Source organism: Ambystoma mexicanum, chromosome 6q (genome assembly GCF_040938575.1).
Source record: "Ambystoma mexicanum isolate Mex_15411 chromosome 6q, UKY_AmexF1_1, whole genome shotgun sequence".
NCBI classification, from domain to species: Eukaryota; Metazoa; Chordata; class Amphibia; order Caudata; family Ambystomatidae; genus Ambystoma; species Ambystoma mexicanum.
In genome coordinates this window covers 68,054,806-68,079,060 of record NC_090937.1, presented here as the reverse complement: position 1 = coordinate 68,079,060, position 24,255 = coordinate 68,054,806, and the positions used below count along the sequence as shown (strand labels likewise).

General features: G+C 44.0%; 1 protein-coding gene across 2 annotated transcripts in view; it reads left to right on the top strand.

Moving 5' to 3' along the window:
• The window catches only part of EPHA5 (EPH receptor A5), a 938,871-nt gene that overhangs the window by 685,311 nt on the left and 229,305 nt on the right, over window positions 1-24,255 (top strand). For both annotated transcript variants that reach the window (XM_069630489.1, XM_069630488.1), the window contains exon 6: window positions 2,716-2,840. In XM_069630489.1, the coding sequence (XP_069486590.1) occupies window positions 2,716-2,840 (125 nt within the window). The remainder of the gene's footprint in view (window positions 1-2,715; window positions 2,841-24,255) is intronic.

Genomic DNA, 24,255 nt, shown 5'->3' with positions numbered 1-24,255 from the left:
AAGCAGATAGGAGTGACACTTCAATCCGTTTTTTACTCCTTGTGCCTGCTGCTGCTGGCCCTCCCATATGTTCCATCAGAAGACCATGCTACTGTAAACACCAGAACCGGCTCAAAAGGCAAATAATGGGCCTCAATACAAATCGCCCGGTATGGAAACAACGGTGGCGGTAAACCCGCCGCCACCGTTGTTTCCATGCCGGGCGATCACAACTCCTGCAGGCGGGAGGTGATGTTCCCGCCAGGTCTGACCTTGCGGGTTTAACACCGCCCGCCTGCAGGCGGACGAGGAAACACCGGCAGCATTACGAGATGCTGCCGGTGTTTCCATGATCCCCATTCCCATTGAGTCCCTTAGGACTCAATGGGAATGGGGATTAACACCATTCCGCCTCCGTGATTCCCGGGAAACCGGGGTTGTAATGCCCCCGTAATTCCGGGAATCAGAGGCGGAATGGCAATACGAGTCCGGCGGTAACCAGGCGGTTTTACCGCCTCGGTTACCGTCGGACTCGTAATGAGGCCCAATGTGTCAGTTAGGCTGATTTTGAAAGTCCCAAAGTCATCCCTCATTTCTACCTTGCGCCGTTCCTTTCTTTGGCTGCCGGTGGGGGATAGATTCAACTATAAAATCCTTTGCTTGATCTATAAATGCCTGAATAAACTTGCCCTGTTATATCTGGTGAAAAATGTATGTGATATCAACTGTCCCGACCATTGTGATCTAACGATAAACATTTGATGGTGGTACCGCAGTCTTACTGTGTCTCCAGGGAAGACAGAAGGTTTGCAATATATGGTTCCAAACTATGGAACAGTCTGCCTTGGGGACTCAGGAAGAAGGATACCTTATCCAATTTTGTATAGCACTGAAAATATTCCTTTTTAAATAATTAATCTATGACAGGTCTTGTCTGGAATTTCTGATCATGCTAAATGTTGGAGAGTATCCTTTTTCATATCATCTGCACCTGGATGCGGTTTGCTCCACTCAGTTTCTGCACATTACAAATACCTCTCTCCCTCATATTAGGGTGCAGGGACGTAAGCACAAGAATCGCTAATTTATGGCTATGCAGGCAGAATTGCGAAGCTCTAATGCACTTTTTTATTTATTTCATTTTTTGTACAGATATTAGGATAAAGCACTAGTGCAAGTGTGCGAGAAATTTGAAACAGGGAATTATAGAACGACTTTCATTCACCTTTCAACATTGCCTGATAAATTAACTGTTTTTGCATTGAATGGATATTAAGTCTCAGTGTTAAAGAGAAGAGAGAATCACTTAAAGTAATAAGGTTAATTTTATTCTGGAAAGTAATGTGTATTTATTGTAAACAGTGATGCCTGTGTTTTTGTATGTGCTGCATTTATTTATTACGTGTACTTTTATGGATTAATATGATTTCAAATAAAGCTCTTTTTGACTGACTGACTGACATCAATTATTGTCATAATGTAGCAATCACCTCTGCTCAGGGGCGCGTACAGCACCAGTAATGGCCTGAAATCCCAAGCATAAATAGGTCTGAGCGAAGAAAGAGTCTCAGCAAGGGCTCGGAGCAGTTACCAGCGCTGTACACCCACTCTGAGTGGGGAAGATTGCTACTCACACACCGGGGTTCGTCGGGGTGCGAATAGTTTCTTTTAAAAATTTTACTGAGAGATGGGCTCTGCGTTTCTTCTGCAAGCCCAATCTCCTGTTAAAAAACAAAAAAACTAAATGGCCACTGCATAGGAAGGGGGAATTAGTCCCTTTTCTATTTCCATGATGGCCATGGGTGGAAGGAGAGCTAGGACCAGAGCAAAAAGCTCCAGTCAGGCAGGTAAGTGGTGAGGGAGGGAGGGGCGGGGAAAGGGTGCTGGATGTTTTTGGTGGTGGAAGGAGGGTGGGGATGTTGGGAGGCAACAGGGAGAAGTTCTCCTTGTTGCCTCTGCACAATCAAGATGGCTACACTCTTTTAACAGCCTTGGGTGGCTCTAAAATGGGGCAGCACACAGTGGGTTCTTGCCTGCTTTTCCAGCGACCTCATTGGCTGAACACCCTTCCCTGGGTACAAATTGCACTTAATGCATGTTAGCTCAGGACACATAACAGAGGAGCGGCAGGCAAATATGTTGTGATATGTTTATCTTTAAAAGATATAGAAATGAAAGCCTGAGCATACTTTTCCCTTCAAATACATCCAAAGTGTAGGGGAAATGAACAAGGCCAAGGCACTTGAATGTTGGTGATTCAAGATTCTTACAAAGAACAGTTCAGCCAGGCATTTTGGCAGCATACGGTAGGGTAATAAAATCTAATTATTTCATGTGCACTCATACTCAAACCTGGCTGCAACTAATGGTGTCTGCATTTCCAAAAAACACTTGGCAGGTAACACAGTATTAGCGATGTGCTATGCATAGGCAACTAAATGTAGCAGAAGTGACAATTGTTTTAACCATTATGCAATGCTGCCATTACCTTGGCCAGTGAGTGACATAGGCCAGGAGTTATAATTATAATTGTTCTTTTATAATTCGCTTAATACTAGGGAACAGTTTCTAAGCACAAGAGTGGGATTCAAACCTGTGTTGTTATGCGCTGTCTTGCTTGTAAGACAAACGTCCCCTTGCCCCTGTGTATTCTAAACATTTGCATTTACTGTGAATAGGCCAATAATGAAGACGAGGTGCTAACGTGACAGTGTTCCTGTCTTTTTTTCCCCCCAGCACCATCTCCAATCAGCATTGTGAAGAAGGGCAAGATAGCCAAAAACAGCATTTCTCTCTCGTGGCAAGAACCAGATCGCCCCAACGGCATCATCCTGGAGTACGAGATCAAATACTTTGAGAAGGTGTGACTGTCTGTAAAGTATCTATAATCTCTTTTTCCTGGTCTTTCCCATTCGTTATTGATGGTTGGAGGTGTATTGAAGTTGTTAGTCGGTGTTGCCATTGATTTCTACTACAGTATCTGTATTAAGTAGGTTGGCGGAAGTGTGGGTTTTATTCCATCAGTGACTTTGAACAAGGAAGAAATGGTGCACTTGGGATGTAAACATGTGACGTGTTGTGAAGTGATTTTGCATTGTAGCATTACAATTCCCAGGCTGTTACATACTACTGGCAATGGCAAAAGCATACTAAGTGCTACCTCGAGTGTCAGGGTGGAAAGGACCGTCATGTTTATGTTCTATGAATAACAGTAGAAACTTCCGCAAAAAAGCCTGATGAAGTTTTGCAGGAAACAGAGAGGCTTTTAGATTGCAACCCAGCCACTGTTCACCTCTTAAAAGCAGCCCTCCAAGCCCCCACTGCTCCACCATGGCCTCCTTCACTCCCACAGCAACACAATTATATATATTTTTATTAATTTGGAGCTCAAGAGGGAGAGAAATCGAAAGTTGTAACAGCCCTTTTTATCCCCAACTTCTCCCAGGTGACCTCATTGTGTCCCTGTTTCAAAGCCCATGAGCACATACATATTGTAAGAGAAGGGATTCACAATAACATACACAATGGCATTATGGGGGACAACACGCCGAATTCAGGTGGGCATGACTTCCCACATCCACTGAATGTGCAGTGTTTTATTGCGTAAAATCTGGTCAACGTAACACAATTTAATTACAGTTTTTTCAGCCAATACATATAGATTATATTATATAGTGAGATATAAACGTTAGAGAGAGTTAAGGTGATCAGATTTAATGCAGTAAACCCCATGAAATTCAGCAACTGCATTTCGAGCATGTCCACCTTCACTTTCCGCCCCCTGTTGCAGTCTAACCACAATGATGACATCACAGATTTAATCTGATCACCTTAACTCTGTCCAAACTAATGCTTTTCACTGACTTTCAATGGTTTTGTTATACTATAGTTTCTTCCGGGCCCACTAGCTATAGCCTTCGGCCGCGGACACTGTCCATGTTCCACCAATAGGTTTCACTGGGGCCCACAAGTCATGGTCTTCGGCCGTGGAATCTTGCACATGTTGCACAATGTGCTAGCCACTGTACATGTTGCACCAATAGTTTTCTTTGTGGACCAGTAGATCTCATCAATGATATAACTATTGATGTTGCCAGTGATATCAGTGATGTAATTAGTGGTCTCATCATGGTGGTCATGCGCTGTGCAACAGGGGACGCATAGGTAAGGTGGACTTGCTCATAATGCGATTGCTGAATTTCAAGGGTTTTGTTGCATTAAATTTGATCACCTTAACTCTCTCATAACTAAATAACAATTTTTTTTTTCCCACTGAATTACCAGTTATTTATACCGTAGTTTCTTCGGAGCCCACTAGCCATGGCCTTCCGCCATGGCCACTTTACATGTTGCACCAATAGGTTTCAATTAGGTCCACTAGCCATGGCCTTTGGCCACGGACGCTGTAGATGTTTTAATAATTGTTTTCTTAAAAGGGTTCACTCCCCTTCAGCCATGGCTAGCAGCCATTGGCCATGGTCACTTTACATCTTGCACCGATACATTTCTTCATGCCACACTAGCGATGGCCTTCAGCCGTGTCCACTTTACGTGTTGCATCAATACATTTTTTCCGGGGCCTACTAGTCATCCCTGAAGACCCTGGCCGGTGGCCCTAGTCTTCTGCTGTGTCCTCTTTACCTGTTGCACCAATACATTTCTTTTGGGGCTCACTAGCCATGGGCTTCGACCGTGGCCACTTTACATGTTTCACCAATACATTTCTTCAGGGCCCACTAGCTATGGCCGTGTGAAATTAACCAAACGTTTTTTAATCAAAACGGGTGAAATTCAGGAGTGCAGGTTTTTGGTAGGGGCATAGCTATAGATATTAGGTACAATCTGGAAGTGAAATGAACTCTGAAGCTATTAAACTGAGGGAGATAAGTAATGTAGAATAAGAGGCGTTTTTAGAAAAATCGGGTAGTGAAACAGAAAAGAAAATCAGTTTGGACAAGAACAGTTTTACTCTATACTAGAGCATTCAGGCTAGAATACCAAAGAGGGGCACAGTAAGCTCCAGGGTTGATTCATGAGTTCAACCCTAGTTCCCCAGCGCCCGCCCTGGCGGAACCAGTCCGATCACTCGAAATAGGATTGATAATTTAGTATTTAAATTACAAGAATTACTAAATAGATAGCGCTCGCGCTAGGATTCAATGACAGGGTTGCAATAAGGATTCTGACAAGGTTACAAGTTATTAATGTAAGGATAGGATGGTTTTAGAGATTGGGATAGGACAAGCAAGGCAACGTTTACTATGTTTCTATGGTTCCTATTGATACTCACGGTCCACTTTTAGTTTGGTTTTTGGACAGTCAGCGGTTCTGGTCCCCACACGGGTCTGCTCTCACACAGGACAGCCGGACAGAATCAGCGGGCATGGACTGGATACTGGGTAGCACTTCTGGTTACTAAGCTGGATTTGGATGCTTCCCAACACCACAGCGTTATCCATTGTAGCTGCCGTTATCTCGCAGGATGCCTGTGGTATTACCATGATGATACGAAAATGTTCAATCTCTAACTCAGTCTTCAGACCACGCCAACTGCTCAATTTCACATGATGTTCTCTTTCCCCCTTCCCACCTCTAGCCTAATGCCATTTCATCCTTTTTCCTCCTCCAAATAGCTTTTTTCACCTCTCGTTTTTGCATAACCCCGAATAACGGCGGTTATCACTCATACCGAGCAAAATAAAAGTGCCTCACCTGCAATACACTATGGGAGATAAAGCTATAATTTTCCGAGAAGGGGGCACCCGCTTCCCTGTCAAATATTTTAAACACTACTGGGCAGAATATCCCCAGACCTGTTTTGGAAATTGCCTGCACAAATGTTGACTTTTTCTCTATAGGAAAGTGAAACAAAGTTGTCCAAAAACTGTGTTTTTTTGCCTTCTAAATAACATTTTCATTTTTTAACTAGTCTTTCCCAAAATGTCCAGTCTGATGGGGCCCATGACAAACCTTTTCTTTGGAAAAGGTCATCCAAATCCGTTCCTTCAGTCAAAAGTTATTAACGATACACTTTTCGGATTTCCTATGGAATTAGGCAATCACCTTAACTATAGTGTGGCGACTTGTGCACTATAATATGGGAACTGAATAAGTCGAGGTTAATGGCATTGTGATGGATAGACCTATATTAAAATTATTTGTTATGAGGATGAAAAATCAATGTTATTTCATCGTGGTTGTACACTCTGACTTGTACAATCATATGTTACTTTTTATATTTGAGATGTGATTTATTTTTTTATTATGCTATTTAGAATGCATAGTGATAGGTTTCAACCACTTTACTAATGGCTACAAACAGTACATTTATTTTTTAATACATTAAATGGGAATGTATTTTTCTAAGGACATATTTTTGCCTTCCTGTTTCTTCTACCACAATAATAATGTTGCCCTCCTAAACGTTATAATTGTATTAGCATAAATAATATGCTTAATCTGCTTGAGAACATTTATTGGCTTATAGCTGTGCACTGCCCTGAGCTCCTGAGGAGGGAAATTCGGGGACATCCATACCTTAGTTCATACCTTATGGGACTATATTATGGCTCAGATCACCATCGACGATGAGAAAATGGGATGGGTTTTACCATTCTAGTCATGCAAGTGCACCTTTCTCGAGATTAATATAATGCCATTCAAAGCTACCTAGAACAGAATAAATGCAACTCCTGGCAAGTGTTTAGGTCTCATTAGAGCTCATCAGAGTATAGCTAAGCCCAGGGATGGGAATGGCATCTGGTATAAACATGCAAACTAGGCCTGGCAATGGTGCATACTATGACTGTGCACCTGGTGACCAGGCCTAGTAGCGCTAATCAGACTTGAATTTCAGGACCTTTCGTTTTCTCGACTCCAGCCTTGATATACATTTCATTTTTAAGTCTGCCCAATGAATGTAGCTTGCTGTTAATCACGCCATCACACATGCAGAACACGTCAAAGAGGTAGGGAGTGCATGCTGTGTGGCATAGAACACATCATTCCCCTGATCAGGCAAAACACTGCAACTGAATGAACTGTATGATATTCGGCCCAGCATGTATGTTGTAAAAAAAAAAAATAATAATCATTACGTAAAACAGTGACAGTGAGTTTCAAATGCAGATTTTTTTTCAAATCAAAGAATTTAGCAATTATGTTTCTTTTTACGCATGGACATATACCCGAAAGGTACTTTTGCTTGTCAATGATGCATTCGCTTCAAATATCAAAAACGTTTTTAAAAGGTGGTAGTAATTGTTCTAGTCTAAGTATTAAGTACACTGTTAAAGGCTGCATAGGTAACATAACGCTAATCTCTAAACTCTTCCTGAAAGAGCCACTGAATGAGCAAAGCTGTGGGCAGTTGTGTAACTTTGTGACACATGCCTTGTACCCAGATAGCAAACAATATACAGTGCAATTTAAGCCATGGTTTGCATTTGAAAACGAATGGATAGACGCCTGCATTTTAAGGCAAACAGGCCTGCGTTCATATAATCCAGGGCGCGGCTACACAATCTCTGCTCCTCTAGAAATAGCAGAATGTGTACTAGAAATGGTTGGTACACTGTACAACTTGTTCATTTTTATTTTAAAGTGCATACACAGTAGCCCGGGCGGTGCAGCCAACACCTTGGAGTCCTCTCAACACATTCATTGTGGTATCAGCAGAAGCTTTCTAATGCGTGATAGAACATTTCCAACTGAAAAACAACCACAAACAGCATCGGTTACCTGGCAAATCCGAGGCAGCGAAATGGAATAACAGAATAAAGCCCCTTTGTAATGGTTTGTTAATATCCCGGTTCACTACTAGCTTGACCTGAGGGAAAAGAAGTTGACTTCATGTCTAGTGAATAGTTGTTAACATCATGCAAAACCGCTTTACTGCACAACATATTTTAGTGTGTGTCATAAAGTGGTGAAAGTACAGTGTTGTTAAATATGAGATATTTCAGTCTTGCCTTGTATTGCATTCTGGGACTTAGAGTTTTCCTTTCAGGCTGTGGAAAATAAAGCTACAATGATATTGGTTGGGTTTAACATGTTTCTATAAGGAATTACATGTTGTCAGGTTGCTATCATTTGTGCATTTTACAAGTAAACTCTATAAGACATTATTATTGTACGCTGTGAAATCTGAAACTCAAATAATTGCACCAAGTAAAGCTTGGAAGTTGTATGGTCAAATGCTTACATTGAGATGTTTTACACTTCGACCTCCATGATCTTCAGCCAGCATAGCCAATGGTGATGCATCATGGGAATTCTAGCCCAAAATGTCTTGAGGGCCACATAATAAGCAGCCATGATCTAGGCTTAAGCCCTGTTTACTCGGAGACAAGCCCTACATTGGGCACTTCGGTTACTTCTTACTAGAGATGGATTCCATAACTTGATCCATAGAGGTGGCCAAGCATTTTCAGTTCTCACCCATAACGCTGCCGAACTCTCTCGCCATAGACCTGAAAGTGTGTCCCTCTTTGAACATTTACGACGTAAAATAAAAACCAGGCTCTTTACAATAGTGTTTCCCACTTAAAGGTGATCTTTGTGTTTAATTTTGGGATAGCACGAGTAAACTACTGCTACCAATGCACCATGCACATGAAATACACATAAATAGAGAATGACCTTGTGGTGCTGCAAAGGATCAGTATACGGTTCTGAGAACCCCACCATGCTGCCACACTGAGAAACAATTTTCCAAGTCCAGAGCTGGGGTACATTGTGCATAGGCAGTGCGATATGTTATTAGACCTTTGGATAATAGCTAGTAGGTAAGCTATGGTAAGGGTTTGCGAGTTCAACTCTGTGGTAAAAAAAGTGGGTGGAGAACAGGGTAGATATTAAAAAAGAATATCAAACCTCTATCTTTTAAGATCAGATGTGATGATTTATGAGCTGGCCTTGTAAAAACCTTAGGCTGTTTTGATCACAGATAAGAGACAAGCTGTGATGTGAATCCAAATTAATTGTGCCCCTGGTTCATCTCTGAGTTCATTAGCAGCATGCTGGCTATTGCATCTTGCATCTTGTTTGCCAATTGCCTGTGTATGCTAATCCGCCTAGGGAGTGGGGCTCAGATACATAAAACATAAGGGTATTGAATTACAATTATTGCATTATTTAATTTTTCTAAATTTTCTGCAAAACATCCCAATAACCTATTATGAACTGCAATTGTTAACTGGTTTGATTCCAGATACATGATTTTATTTTAGGATACGTGGACAAACCAGACTGCATCATATTGTTGTCTGCACTTAAAAATGAATTATTGCAGAATTAAGTAACAATCAAGAGTTGCCAGTTGACTTGACACCGTTCACCTATATATTTAATTTATGTGATTTGGGTGCACAATAGATGCCACTCGATTAATCACTGGACAGAAAGAAAGACGCATTGTGTGTGTGTGGGAAATAGAGAGAGCTGAAAACACTCAAGATGATTGCAAAATGAAGACGTATCATATAACACTTAATTGATCTCCACCTCTACCCCCAAATTCCATCTCCTGACCTGGTCAGTGCCTTACCAGGCTTCGGTCCTTCCAACAAAACAAATATCATTAAAGTTGTGAATAGTCTCAAAATGCTCCAATCATTTAACGCACCCTTGCTCGACTTTCTGCATCAATGATTGAATCCAAACGCTGTCCCAAGAGCTACCCTCCATGTAGAATCACTCGCTACAAGATATTTTTTTCAGCAGGCGCCATGAATCGTGCAATCATCTAGACTGAAACAAAGCATAGTTGATCCAAAAGAGCTACTAATCAATATGAATGGTCGCGTTTGTCAGTGAGGCCATGGGAATGGCGACAACAAGTCAACAATAGGATTGTTTGTATAATTACAAAAACATGGCCGATACACTGGACATCAGTGGTGATACCCCGTAGAGTGTGAATGTGGGTCTGACACAGCCACACAATCAGTGACCCAGTTGGAGAATAAGGCAGGAAACTGGGCCAAGTGCTAGCATGATATCTGAAACCCCGACTTGACAGAACCAGGGTCAGTGCTTTTGATGATGAAAAAGAGAATCTTGTAACATCAGATAAAGGCAGTGCTGAAGATTTTGCAATATTGTATTGTTCTCTTTATATATATGTGAAATTTCACCATCACATCATGAGATACAAATTGATTTTCAATGTATCTCCACCATAATTTCTTAGGAGAGATTCGGCCTGCTTGAATGCCTCATCAATCAGGCAGCGATCCATACAGTAATCAAACCCTTGGTCAGCAGTCAATCCCCAGGCCCTGATGGGTTTCCAGATTAATGTTACACTCGTTTTGCTCATTTTCTTTCTTCGCTCATCCTTTGTATATATATAACTACAGATTGGAAAGGGGGAACTTAAGTCCCATATATTTTACCCATTTGCTCATATTTGTGTGTTTTGCAAACCTAAAAGGGAACCCAGGCTCATTTAAAATTATCATCCATTATCCCTTATGAATCTGAAAACACCAAGATATTAGCCAAAATAATATCTAATGGAATTAATTAAGTCCTCCCTAACCGTATATCAACTTATCAAAAGTGGTATTTGTTAAAAGGAGTTTAGCATCAAATAAAATAGAATGCTTGGTAACATCTTGGAGCCCATGGAGCGATCAATGCCAAAACGGGTTTTGATGAGGGTGATTGGGGATATCTGAGACTCTTTACTGGATGGGATTCCGAGCTAACATTCTGGACGTAAATAATGAGCCTCATTACGAGTATCACAGTAAGTGGTAAAATTGGCGGTAACTCCACCAATTATACCACTACAACAAATGATAAGGTCGAGCCTGGAGTGGAGTATTTACCTCCAGGAAAATCTTGGAGGTAAATTCTGCCATTCACTGCCACAGTAATTCCGCCAAAATAGTCCCATTGAGTCCAATGGACTGAAAAATAATGGGAATTACACTGCCACTTGTAATCCAGTGGCAATTCTGCCAGACCAAGTGGCATTAATGGTAATTCAGTTGGGCAGTATTCCAGTGGACTTACCGCAGAGATACCGCCCAACTCATAATGAGGCCAAATGTATTAAATGACAGGCTTCTATCCTAAGTCACAATTAATGGTGTCTCTGAAGGTTTCTACATTGTCATGCATTAATGATGTTTTGGTTTGAGACATTACTAACGTGATCTGGTCTGAAACTATGATTCAGAGTATTGCTCTCCGGAAGTGTATTGTAATATAAAGTATCAGAATATGCAGATGATGTTCTTATATACATCACTAACATTGACATTTCTGTTCAGCCCTGATGAACCTAATTCAGGATTATTACACCATCTCAATCTATAGGGCCAATTGGGATAAGGCAGAGGGTATGCCCATGAACAAATACTGCTCCCCTGTGACTCACCAGCACTTTAATTTGACAAACATCTTGTGTGACACAGGTATAGACTTTTCCCGCACCTGGGACACCACCAAGCTGCACAATATGACTTTTGTCAAAATTGAGATTTAGACTCATTCCTAAGTGGAACTTGTCATTTATGTCCTAGTGCGGTAGATCAGAATACATTCTTGCAACATCCCATTTGCCGCCTGTTGCTGGTATTCCAAAGGCTAGATACCGTTTATCCTCCTTTTAATGGAATCAGTAAAAGCCATGTATGAAATTTAAATGTCACCAATGTAGTAAATATGAGTGTGTTGGGTTCCCTAGTTTTTAGACCAATGAGCAGTCTTTGTGCAATAGATTTGCAGTTGAGTTATTGCAAATGATCAGCCTGGTGTCCGGCTCACCGAGATTGCAGGAGCCCAGGTCACACCCTTGCCTTTAAGATCCATTTTATTTCCACACTCTCCCTAATTGATTCCATCTGACCCTGTTCTATTGTGCTTTTGCAAAATCTTCAGGCAAAGAGGGCCTGGCCTACACACTACTATAGAACAACTGTGCATTTGGTATAACTGAGACATTAATACAGGCAAGAAGCATGTGGAATGGAACACATGGATTCAGAAATGGCTCTATGTAGAGGGGCTCACACACACGTGTTAATTTTGTAAAATGTGGGGATTCACCCTAAGCAAACAAGGGCAAATCAGACGTGGACTATCTGGCTCACTGTGCCTTAGAGATGCTCAGCTTCACCTCCTGTTCATTGTCAGTAGACGGGCTTGCACATACTTTTAAAAAAAACATTACATTTATTATGTCCCCAACAAGTGGTATAATAGATGAGACATGAAGTTAACATATTTTTTCCAGCTACGTAAAGACAAAAAATAAACATGTACAGTATCTTGTAAAGAACAATCACCAAACATTGTAAGTTTGAAAGTTTCATCATGTCCCTCTAAGAATACTAATTTAATTAAAATCAGCTGCAATTCTGAATTTTAATTCATGGACTCTTACGTCCCGTCCCCTTTCCCCCATACTTATGGGACATTCCTCCGTCCTGTGGGATGGGACCGGAGCGCTTTGTAAAAGCATCCAAAAATGTAAAACATTTTAGTCCTTCCTCTCTTTCTACGCGGGGCCCGGCATGCGGCCGTAACCCTGCCCATCTCGGCTCCGCCCCGCACATCGCCCATCAGTCCTTTTCTCCGCTCGTTCGGGACTGGACGCGCTTGCATTCCTCGGAAGATCTTCTTCCCTTTTTATTTCCTCCTCTCTGGCTCTCGCTAGCGATCGTGTACTAGTCTGTCTATGTTGTTCAAACTAGACTTTCCAGATTGTTCATCGTGTCACCAATGCTTCACGAGGGCGGATCCCCATCCTCTTTGTCTAGATTGTTTGGGTCCGTATCACCATTGGGACTCCTGTTTTTATTGCGACTCCCTTTTGGCCGGGAGATAGCTTTCCGGGCTCTTCCCGAGCCGGGAGGAGCGTTGATCACTCTGTCACCAGGGATTGCCCCGAGGTACCTTCTGGGCCTAATAATTGTACCAGAGTTTTCTCAGCGAGTCTTTGTAAGGGGCCTGTGGATACAGTAGCACGCTCCGAGGCCTCTCCTGTGGGGGCTGCTTGTGCTTGCAGACCCTGTTCTACTGAGTCGTGAGGTACCGGAGCTCGCTCTGAGGCCTCGCTCAAAAGTACCAGGGTGCACCCCGAGGCCTTCGCTGGGCTTGGTGTTTCCAAAAGTATGTTCAAGGCCCGCGCTAGTAAGGCTGTTACCGGTCCTGGGTCCAAGGTCCCTTGTGCAGAGGCTAAAGTGACCAACATTTCTGAGAGGCCTGCCAAGGCCTTATCGGTGAAAGTTGTTCCTCACCGTTCCCGCTTTTGTGGCGACGCCAGAACTGTTGAGGGAGCAAGGAGTGAAAGTTCTTCCTTTACCGGCAGTGCCGAGATCCTTCTCGTAAAGGCTAGTTTGGCTATTGGTATGTTGCAGAAACATTCCAGGCCTCATAGAACCGGCTCGGCCGAGGTTCCTTTTGTTAAGGCTAAAATTAAGACCCCTGACCCACCAACGGGGACCCCTGCCTCACTTCCACACCTGCGGCAGTTCCCCTCAGGTGATGGGAAAATGGCAGCCGTTCCCGCCACAACCACGTGGCCATTTTGGGTGTTTCCCCTACAACTACGCCATCGGCCTCAGGTGTAGGAGTTGTTTCCGCGAGTGAATATAAAATTCCTTGTGCGCATCCATCTCATCCAGTTTACGATTGGAACGCCCGGGAGCCCCTTCCGCACAATGTCTTGTTGCCTGTGCTGTGGGTTCGGCACCTTTGATTTTTGTGGACACTTCGGGAGATGGGCCTGTGTGGCAACCCTCCCCTCTGCGTCCCTGGAATTATCCTCCTCATGAGAGCCCTTCTCCGGCAGTTCCAAAACCGTCTCCAGAGGACGCCTTTTTCTGCAAATTTCAGATGCTCATGCATACCGACCCCATGAGAGAGTATTTCAAGGGTCTTTTTAAGGAAATATGCCTGCCTGCACCTCCAGCTCCGCCCGATCCACCAGTGGTTTTGCCGGCGCCGCCCTTGCCTACGGTGCCTCCACCGACCCTTCTGCCCCTGTCCCCATTGTCCCCCATGGACAAGGTGGTGCTTGACATGGTTCAGCAGGATCCTGACCTGTCGGATGATGTGCAGGGCGAGCAGGACGGCGAAGACCAGCCCCGCTCTATTAGAGCTTTTCACATTCAGGTACTGGACATGATGTGCCTATTGGATGTTCCATTGCCTGAGGCACCCGCTCCGCAGGAGGGTGTGCTTTCGGGGGCGTTCACCTTGTCTCCTTCGGAGCGTACCGGCCTGTTCTTGCAGACATTTTGGTCGAGGTCCGCAGGGTCTGGGAAAAGCCACACTCTGGACTTTTCATCAATAAGAAAATTGATGCGCGATACAGGCTCTGGGGAAAGAGAACAAACTCCTGGACTCCCTTGGGAGGAAGATTTTCACTAACTCGGCCTTGCAGCTCTGGCAGGCTAATGCGGAACTGGTGTTAGCGGAGGCGAATATGAAGATGCGGAAAAGTCTGTCGGAGTTCGAGGAGTTCATTCCAGTTGAAAAGCTGGAAGACTTTAGGGTGGGATTATCTGATGCCAGAGTCTTGGCCCATGGTCATACCGTTACTTAAGGCCGCAGCTCATCACGTCGACACGTCGGCTCGGGGCCTTATGCTGGGTGTTGACACCTCTTGACAGGCGTGGTTGCATGCCACCAAGTTCTCGAAGGAGGTGCAGGACAAGGTGTTGGACCTGCCGTTTGACGGTAAGGAGCTTTTTCATTCCACAGCGGATGTGGAGCTCACCAAAACAAAGGACAGCACCCAGATAGCTAAGTCCTTGTCAGTCCTGGTTAAAACCCCTTTTAGGACCCAGAGACCGCTGTCGCAAAGCCGGCCCTCCCCTGGTTTCAGGGGCTTCCTAGACTGGAAATCCCGCAGAGGGGATACTCCTGCCGGAGGCAGCAACTGACTCGTTTTTTCTCCCTCCCTCTCCTCAGCCTCCTCCTGAAAAGCCTGCCAAATGAGGGTTCTCCTCGCTCGCACAAGACCCCGGTGGGAGGACACATTGCAGACCATCACCGAGGACAGGTGGGTCTTGTCAGTCGCTCAGGCGGGCTTCCGCTTACCCCTCCCCCCTACCCCACCCTTCAACCCTCCTTTGCAGCAGTCGGGATCACCCTCCCTAAAAGCCGAGGTGCAGAAACTGCAGGACCTCAGAGCTGTGGAACCCGTTCCTCTTGGGGAGCGAGGGGAGGGATTCTACTCCCAGCTGTTTACGGTGCCCAAACACAACCAGGCTGGCCTGCGCATCATCCTAGACCTTTCCCAGTTCAATCTTTTCCTACCCCAAGAGAAATTCAAGATGATCACGCCCGGCCAGATACGGTCTTCCCTGAAGATGGGCGATTGGCTCAGCGTGGTGGATCTTCAGGATGCCTACATGCATATCCTGGTCTGGGGTCCACACAGGAGATATCTCTGTTTCTCTGTGGGAGAGGAGCATTTCCACTTTCGAGTGCTTCCTTTTGGCCTACGTTCGGCACCACGTGTCTTTACGAAGATGATGTCGGTGATCGCGGCCTATCTTTGTCTGCAGGGTATCCATGTATATCCGTATTTGGACGACTGGCTCTTGCGCAGCCCTTGCCCGCTGAAAGCTGCCTGCAATCTTCAGTCTCTCCTCCAGCTGCTGTTCCACCTCGGGCTGTTGGTAAACTGGCGGAAATCTTCCATGACGGTCTCTCAGGACTTGATCTTCCTGGGTTTTCACTGGAATACAATTGACTGCAGAGTGTACCTGACCGGGGACAGAATGGCGGATCTGTTGGCCACGTGTGTGATGTTTTCGCAGTCGGAGAGCATGTCGGCCTGGTTGTTTCAGAGGCTTCTGGGCCTCATGGCTTTGTGCGTTTTTGTTTGCGCTTCCTCTTGCTCGCCTCAAGATGAGGCAAACTCAGATGGCTCTTCGGAGCTCTTGGCTTCAGGCTGTGGAGCCGACTCCAAGTTGATAACGATTCCGGCTTCCATGAGAGCAGACCTGGACTGGTAGTCATCTTCCAGCAACCTGTCGGTGGGGGTGGGGTTTCAGGACCCAGCTCTGATGATAACGGTCACGACGGACTCCTCCCTTCTGGGGTGGGGTGCGACGTTGGATCTTTTTCAGGTCTCGGATCTTTGGTCGCCCCAGGACAAGCTCCTCCACATAAATCATCTGGAGCTCCTGGCGGTTTTCCTAGCACTCAAGGCGTTCAGACCGATTGTAGCCAACAAGGTGGTCCGGATTCGCACGGACAATGTGGTGTCGATGTTTTACATCAACAAGCAAGGGGGTACCAAGTCGCCCCGCTCGTGGAGCTATCCATCCAGATTTGTGAGTGGGCGGTTCAGCATGGTCTCTGGCTACTTGCAGTACGAATTCCGGGCCAGCTGAATGTCACGGCAGATGCCCTCAGTCAGCGCACTATAGTCAGCTACGAGTGGGAACTGAAGGCGGAGGTCCTCTCATTGATTTTCCTGCGCTGGGGCACTCCGGAAGTGGACCTCTTCGCTATGGCGGCAAACAAGAAGCTTCCTCTGTACGCCTCCAGAAACGGACTGGGAGCCTCCTCTCTGGGGGATGCTCTCGAAATTCCATAGCACAATATGAGGGCTTATGCTTTCCCGCCTCTGCCTCTAGTTCATCAGATGATTTGCAAATTGAAGAACTCGGTGAACTGTTCTCTTCTGCTCATATCCCCGTGTTGGCCAGCCAGGTTTTGGTTCTGAGAACTTCAACACCTGTCAGTGTATCCGCCGATCAAGCTACCGGTGACACCCGATCTTCTTCACCAGGGGGAACAACAACTGTGGCAACCCTCCCCACAATCACTCAGCTTGGCGGCGTGGTGCCTGAGTTCAGGTCTTTAGCACATCTTGGCCTGTCTGTGGATAACATGCGCATTATCCAGGCAGGCAGAAAACCTTTGACTAGGTCCCAGTACAGAAACAAATGGCTTAGGTTCTGTCATTGGGGTTTAAACAAGCAGTTGGACCCAAGGCTGGCTACGATTGACACAGTATTGTCCTTTGTATCCTACTTAGCAGAGTCGGGAGTTCACGTTGTGTCATGTAGAACTTATCTTTCGGTGTTTTCCGCCTACCTTCCTACGGACCAATGTTCTTACTCTCTGTCTAATCCAGTGGTTAAGAGACATTTTGCATGCTTGACATACCGTTATCCTCCTATTCGCAGCCCGCACCCGGCGTGGGATCTAAATGTGGTCCTGACAGGCATTGTGCCATAAGCCTTTCGAACCAATGGCCACGGTGGACCTCAAGCACCTGTCATGGAAGGTGTGCTTTTTGGTGGCCGTCATTTCGGCAATGCGAGTGAGTGAGCTCTAAGCCTTGTCGGTGGAACATCCCTTCTTGGCTTTTCACAAGGATAAGGTGGTCGTACGGACAAACCCTGCTTTCTTGCCGAAGGTGGTTTCTGAGTTCCATCTGAACCAGTCTATTTCCCTGCCAGTCTTTTTCCCGAACCCCACTTCAGAGGCGGAAAGGGTTCTACACTGTCTGGATGTTAGAAGGGCTCTTAAATTCTATCTTGACAGAACTTGCGAGCTTAGGAGCTTGTCTCAACTGTTCATCACCTTTGGTAATCCACAAGGTAAGCAGGCTTCTAAGGCGACCATCTCCCGGTGGATCGCGCCCTGCATCACAGAGTCTTACACTGTTCAAGGGCTGAAGCCTCCTAAAGGTATTCATGCACACCTGGTGTGCGGCAAGGCAGCGCAGTTGCCTTTCAGAAATATGTCCCCTGGGAGACCATCGCAAAGGTAGTTCAAGATCTGATGCTCAGTTTGGTCAGGCTGTGCTGAAAAACCTTTTTCAGTAAGGTTTTTTTTTCCATACACCCATAGTTCCTGTAAGGAATGCTTGGGAATCTTCCATAAGTATGGAGGAAAGGGGACGGGACGTAGGAGTATAACCAGGTTACTCACTGTAGTGCCCACCTTACTCCTAGTCCATAGTCCCCTTTCCTCCATACGCCCGCCCACCGTCCCCTCTAATAAGGTTCCTCTGTTATTACTAAAAGGTCTCTGACCTGGTGATAGAAAAGGACTGATGGGCAATGCGCGGGGCGGAGCCGAGATGGGCGGGGTTATGGCCGTGTGCCAGGCCCCACGTAGAAAGAGAAGAAGGACACATTTTTGTATACTTTTACAAAGCGCTCCGGTCCCGTCCCACAGGATGGAGGAATGTCCCATAAGTATGGAGGAAAGGGGACTATGGACTAGGAGTAAGGTTGTCACTACGGTGAGTAACCTGGTTAAAAAAATGGTTCCCCACATGTCCAAATAGTAATCCTCCTTTTCCATCCACATATATATTACTTGTTCAAATAACAGCAGCATTTGAAGATCTGTAATCCAGTCTTCAACTTGTGGCTTCTTCTCCTTCTCCTTCTCAAGACATTCAATATTTGCTTCTTTGCTACAATCAGCGCTTTCCTGATCCAACTATTGTGACCTTTGCTCAGGTCAGGTCTGTTCACATCTAGATAAAGAATGGCCTGAGCTGCATGTCTAATGTTAAAGTCCCTTATTGTCATATGCATTCTTTCTAATACTTCAGACCTAAACCCACCAACCAGTGGACACCCCCCAAAAATATGGTATAAGGAACCATACCTGCCTTCACAACCTCAGCAATTATCATTTTCTAGTAGACCTAATGATTTCATCCTTGCAGGAGTCAATATAAACATCCGGTTCTCTTTTGTTGAATGCATTTTAAGGTGAGATTCAATTGTGCATCATAAATCTCCTCATTTAGTTTGTTCCATTGCTGCAGTGAAATTTCAGTTCCCATGTCCAATTATTCTGTATGTGATCACATTGAGCATTATGGTCGATCTTTTCAGGTCGGAATGGAAAGAAGGTAGATACCATTCTAAGAGGCATGTTAAATAATTTACATAAATCAGGCTTATCTTTAAGGGAGTACCTAATATTTCTAGTCTTTCCAACAATAATGTCTTTAATACCCAATATCTCTTCAATTCATGTCTTCGCAAGTGGAATTTATCATTCAGATAAAAAAAAAATTATCCTATCTCCACGGTATGCAGTAATATAATCGTAGCAAAAATCTCGCCTTTACCAAAAATTGCAGCAAAAATGCTGGGGTTTGAACCGGTAAAGGTGTAACCCATTATACCATTTAAGGGGAGCGGGGCTTGCGGGGGTGTCCCCCGCATCGTTTGCATGTATTCACGCATCAAAACCACAGCCTTTTTGCCACAATTGTTTGTGTAAACGGCCATTTTTGCCACGATTTTAACACAAACCATCTCCACCATCTTTGACATATGTTATCATTATCACACCTTGTGTTATGCAGCTAGACCAATTTAGCATTTTATTATATACTAGCTGAGCTGGGTTGTGCCATAAAGTGACTTCCTTTATGTAAATGTTTTTGTGGAAAGTAAATGTTTTCACCATTCTCCTTTAAGCAGGATATTAATACCCCTCTCATAGCTTGAATTATAGGGAGAGCATTCCCCACCCAACGCATTTCATACCATATGTGCCTCTATGTCGAGCCATGAAGGAGGATCCTTCATTTCGCTCATAAACCAATAATCTGATTTTTTAAGAAGTAATCCCTTGTAATATTCCTCGAGATCTGGATATCCAAATCTGCCCTTCTTAACACTTCTAACCAAGAAATAACGAGCAATTTATTTCTGCTTTACTTTACCCCAATGAAAATCTTGAAAAGCCCTATTGGTCTTATTGAGCATGCATTTGTTAAAACGGCAAACATAGTGACTGAATGAGATATATAATGCTTTGGCCAAAAGGAACATTTTAATCATATTTATCTTTGCCCAAATTCCCAGTTGAAGTTTACTCCATTTCCCAATTTCCTTTTTCATACTCGGAATAACTTTAAGTAAATTACTTTCCACAATGTTCTTTATGTCTTGGTCTCCTAAAGATTTTACAGTATTTTCAGACCGCCTGCATTTCTGTGAATCAAAATCCTCTTTTTAATGCTCTAATGAAAGCAGTAAGATTTCAGATGTTGACCAGTTAATCCGGTGCCAAGACAATTCACCTACTTCCTCAAACATATCTTTAAACTTCTTACAATGTTCACTGAGCGTTGACAAAAGAATCACCATGTCATCTGCATATGACAGTTCTTATATTCTTTCATTCCAATATGTATACCTTTAATTTGTTCCTCCTGATGGATGTTTGCTGCTAATGGTTCCAAGGCAATATTAAGTAAAAAAGGATATAAAAGGCATTCTTGTCTAGTACCTTGTTCCAGGTGGAAGATGTCCCACATCATTCCGTTAAACCATATTTTAGCAGATGCCCCCTTATGCAGGAATCCTACCATCTTAATAAAACGAGGACCAAATCGCATTTTATTCAATGTATATTGCAAAAATCTCCTTAACCCTATCAAATGCCTTTTCTGCATCCACAAAAATCAACACACATCACCTGCATTCCTATTATACAATCCTAAAGCATCAATATGAATAAGGTTTCTAATGTTGTCATATCCATGCCTCTGCCTAATGAAGCCTGTCTGTGAGATATGTATGTCATCTCCTATGTAATTATCCAACCAATTCGCAAATATCTTAGCAACAATCTTAATGTCAACATTAAGTAAAGCAATCAGTCTATATGTGACTCCAGCAAGACTCATCATACGTTTACTCAAGATGAGAATATACCATTGCATCTCCACTCTGTTGACTTCTACTTAAATGTGGGATGAAATTCAAAACCCTCTGGAACCCACCGTGACTTTCAAGGGAGAGGCCAGAATTCAGAAGGAAGAGTTTCACCCACTAGAAGCTTGTCAGAATACTTTGCTCTTGCAATATGGCCTCAGGGGCAATGACATACTCAATCGGGAAAAAAAGCAAGATCCACCTTCACATACCTGTCCACCAAGCTATGATAGCCATTGCTCGGATGCCACCCTACAGGCCTTATACAATTATTCAAAACCTTGCTGTTTACAAAACCCCCAACACCACCTCAAAACGATGAACCAAAACAGACATACAGCTCCCCACGACTGGACCACTCAGGCTTCAACAACATAGTATGCTTCACGGACCACATTTGGGTCAGCCCCACGACACATACACACAAATCTTAAATCAAAAACACCATAGAGATCAGACTCATTTGAGTCAGTCTCCCCAACTATTCTCACTGTCAGACATAGGAAACCAACTCACAAAATGTAATACAGGACTTTAAAAACAAAACACCGCATACTGATGGATAACAGCATGACAGATGCTTTGCATTCTGAATCGAAGGTAGGCTTGAACCCAACTGGTTCAGTCAATCCCTAAACCTCAATAACAAGACTCTTAGAGAGCCCAAATAACCTCTGTTATCCCCCAACTAAATGGCTCACATCTCAATCAAATATAACCCTTACACTACATACATGGGGCTGACACACACAGAAATGGTATGCCTACTAGCAAAACCTCCATCTCATTAGCCTTGATGGGGCCCCACGGAGCTCATTGCATGGTTTGCTGCTTTTGCAGCTCCGTGGCATACCTCCTGTACACGTGACACCAGAGGCGCACCCATTGACCCTGCACTGTCATTTAACATATGGTTAATTTTCTCCACTGGGTGAAATATATGCCTTGTGTCACCTCCTTAAACCGCATAGAACCATACAGGCACTCAGCACTCAGGAACATCCGGCCTGCGCTCATTAACATTACATGATTGAGCACAAGGTAGGCTTCTATGGCACCATCCTGACATAGTGCACATCCTACCTGGCTGGCAGACACCAGGCTGTCGAGATGGGCTCCCTCTGATCTGAATGCAACCCATTCACCTGTGTAATTGCTCAGGGTTCCATTATCTCTCCTATCATCTTTAACCTATGTAAAGAATTACTGGGTCACTTCTGAAAGACCGCTGAATAATGATGCACTAGAATGCAAATGGTGTACAATTTTACCTAAAGGTTTAGGCATTTGCTCATACCCTGCAACTAGTAAGACATGGATAACAAGTGCCTATTTAAACCTTAATTCCACCAAGACGGAATTCATACAGCTGGGTCACCACTCCAAGCAAGAAACCACTCAAAGAAAGCTGGATACAATCTGCTTGGATGGGTTCAACCATTCCCCTCACCTGCTCAGCAAATATGCTTCATTCATAATTGGTAGCAATCTATACTTCCAACAACTCATCATATAAAAGGCTCAAACGCTTGGCATCAGATCTTTCTACTCCTCCTGCTCAAGCTCTTCCTCCCATTGCAGGTTTTTCAAATGGTGATGCAGGTCCTAGTGACCTTGGAAATCAATGGGGATAATGGCTTCCTCGCTGAGCTCCTTGCTGCTCAACTGGCCCGCTTCAAACTGGCTCACCACACCATGACTTGCATCACCTGCTCTAGGAAAGTTGAACACATCATCCAAAACGTGCATGTGTCACGATTTATTGGATGGTCACTCTGAACTCAGGGAGTTCCTTCCCCCCCCAAGCAAGGTGGTGCACATCAAAGTGCTTTGCAGATTCAACTTTAGTGAGGTATCCAACCTATACAGTACCATTCTGCAAATACCCTCTTCACCACCAATATGCTAGGAACCAGGCTGGTGTACAGCAAGAATATATATGTATTTAGTAGTTACAAACAATAATAGAACAGTCACAAAAGCATCAGCCATCAACACTGGCACTGCACCATATCACAATTTCAAATTAATTTTACCAATTAACTGACCTCTATTTCTAATGGACTTTCAGTTACTACAACACACAGGTCAAATTTAGAGATGGGCAGTCATCACTTTACATTGGATTTCTTGCAATTGAACCATAGAAAAATGTAAAACACACAGTGATTGCTTAGTTGTACCATGCTCATTTCTCCCAGCAGCCCACGCCCTGCAGGCTTCAAGCAGATATGACCCCTTTGGTGTGAAGGAGTGGAATGGGACAATCATTTTGGCTTTTTGTTTGAAGGGCAAGGTTTGGGAATAGACTCTCTGAGAAAAGTCGTTTTCCAACACCCAATACAGAGAAATGCAAGGCTTTCAAGAATCCGGTTCAAGAATAAATGGGAAAAATTGGAAATTTAATTTTCCACCACTCATACAAGGGAAAAGCAATGCTTTGGGATTCTTGTTTGAAATGAATGGGAAATTTTCTTTACACACTCTACATTAATTTGAAAGGCAGAGTTTTACGGTTACTTCTTTTTGGGATTAAGGACACACCCTTTTGTCAGGAAGTCAGGGGTTTCAGAAAAATAGTGACCCAAATACTTATTGTCTATAACGGCTCTAACACACTGGGCATGAACTTTGCTACACACATCCCATGATTTTTCTATATGGGAATTAATTGATTTAACTTTCATTAAATGTGCTAAGGGTCTACTAAATTTCATCCCCCTCCCCCACAGTGAAAGGTAAAGGAATATGGTAGTCCATTCCCAACACAATTTCATTTAATTTAAATGGATATGATGTTTTTCTATAGAGGAATTAATAGAGTTCTATTTTTAATAAAATGTGCCAAGGGTCTCCCCAGTTCCACACCCCTACCCGCTATGCGAGATGGAGATTAAGGCTGGCAGATTGCACACACACTTTTGTTTGCATTTGGATTAATCTACTTACATGGGAGGCCTTGGTTATGGGGCATCCTGGGAAACAGCAGGGCTCCTCTGGGGACAACAGAGATCTGGTCAATAGCTTTGGTCAAGGATAGTCCCCATCACCAAGTCCTCCTCTGGCTCCTCAAATGAAAGGCCCAGCTAACGTCTAGATGTACCAGTCTCTGTCTCCTGTGCACTGTTTAAGGCTTTTCCAGGTACACAGCTTTTCTCCTGGCAAGGTTTACCCTGATGGCCTTGGTAGCTCTCCTTGCCTCTCTGCTAGTAGTTCATTGCAAGAGTCCAGAAGTAGGCTACATCCATGAATACAGAGGAAAAGTCCCTTTCAGATTTAAAACGTATAGGTCAGATGACACTCACATATTATAATAATTTCCAAAATAAGGATTGGCTAGCTCTCTCCCTCCCACTTCCATCAATACACCCACTGCCTGCTGATAGGACTAGGAGTTGGTAGGTGTGGATGATGGAGGCTGAGGGAGGAGAGAGATACATCATCCCAAAATGACAGGTGAGTTTACCTTTTCAGTGTTCTTAAACGCTCACAAGATGTCAGCTAGCTTAATTTTTCAGACAACTGCAGGCACATACATTTTTTTGAGTTCTATATTTTATGAGTCAGAAAATACTAATCTTATTTCGGCATGCCTTTC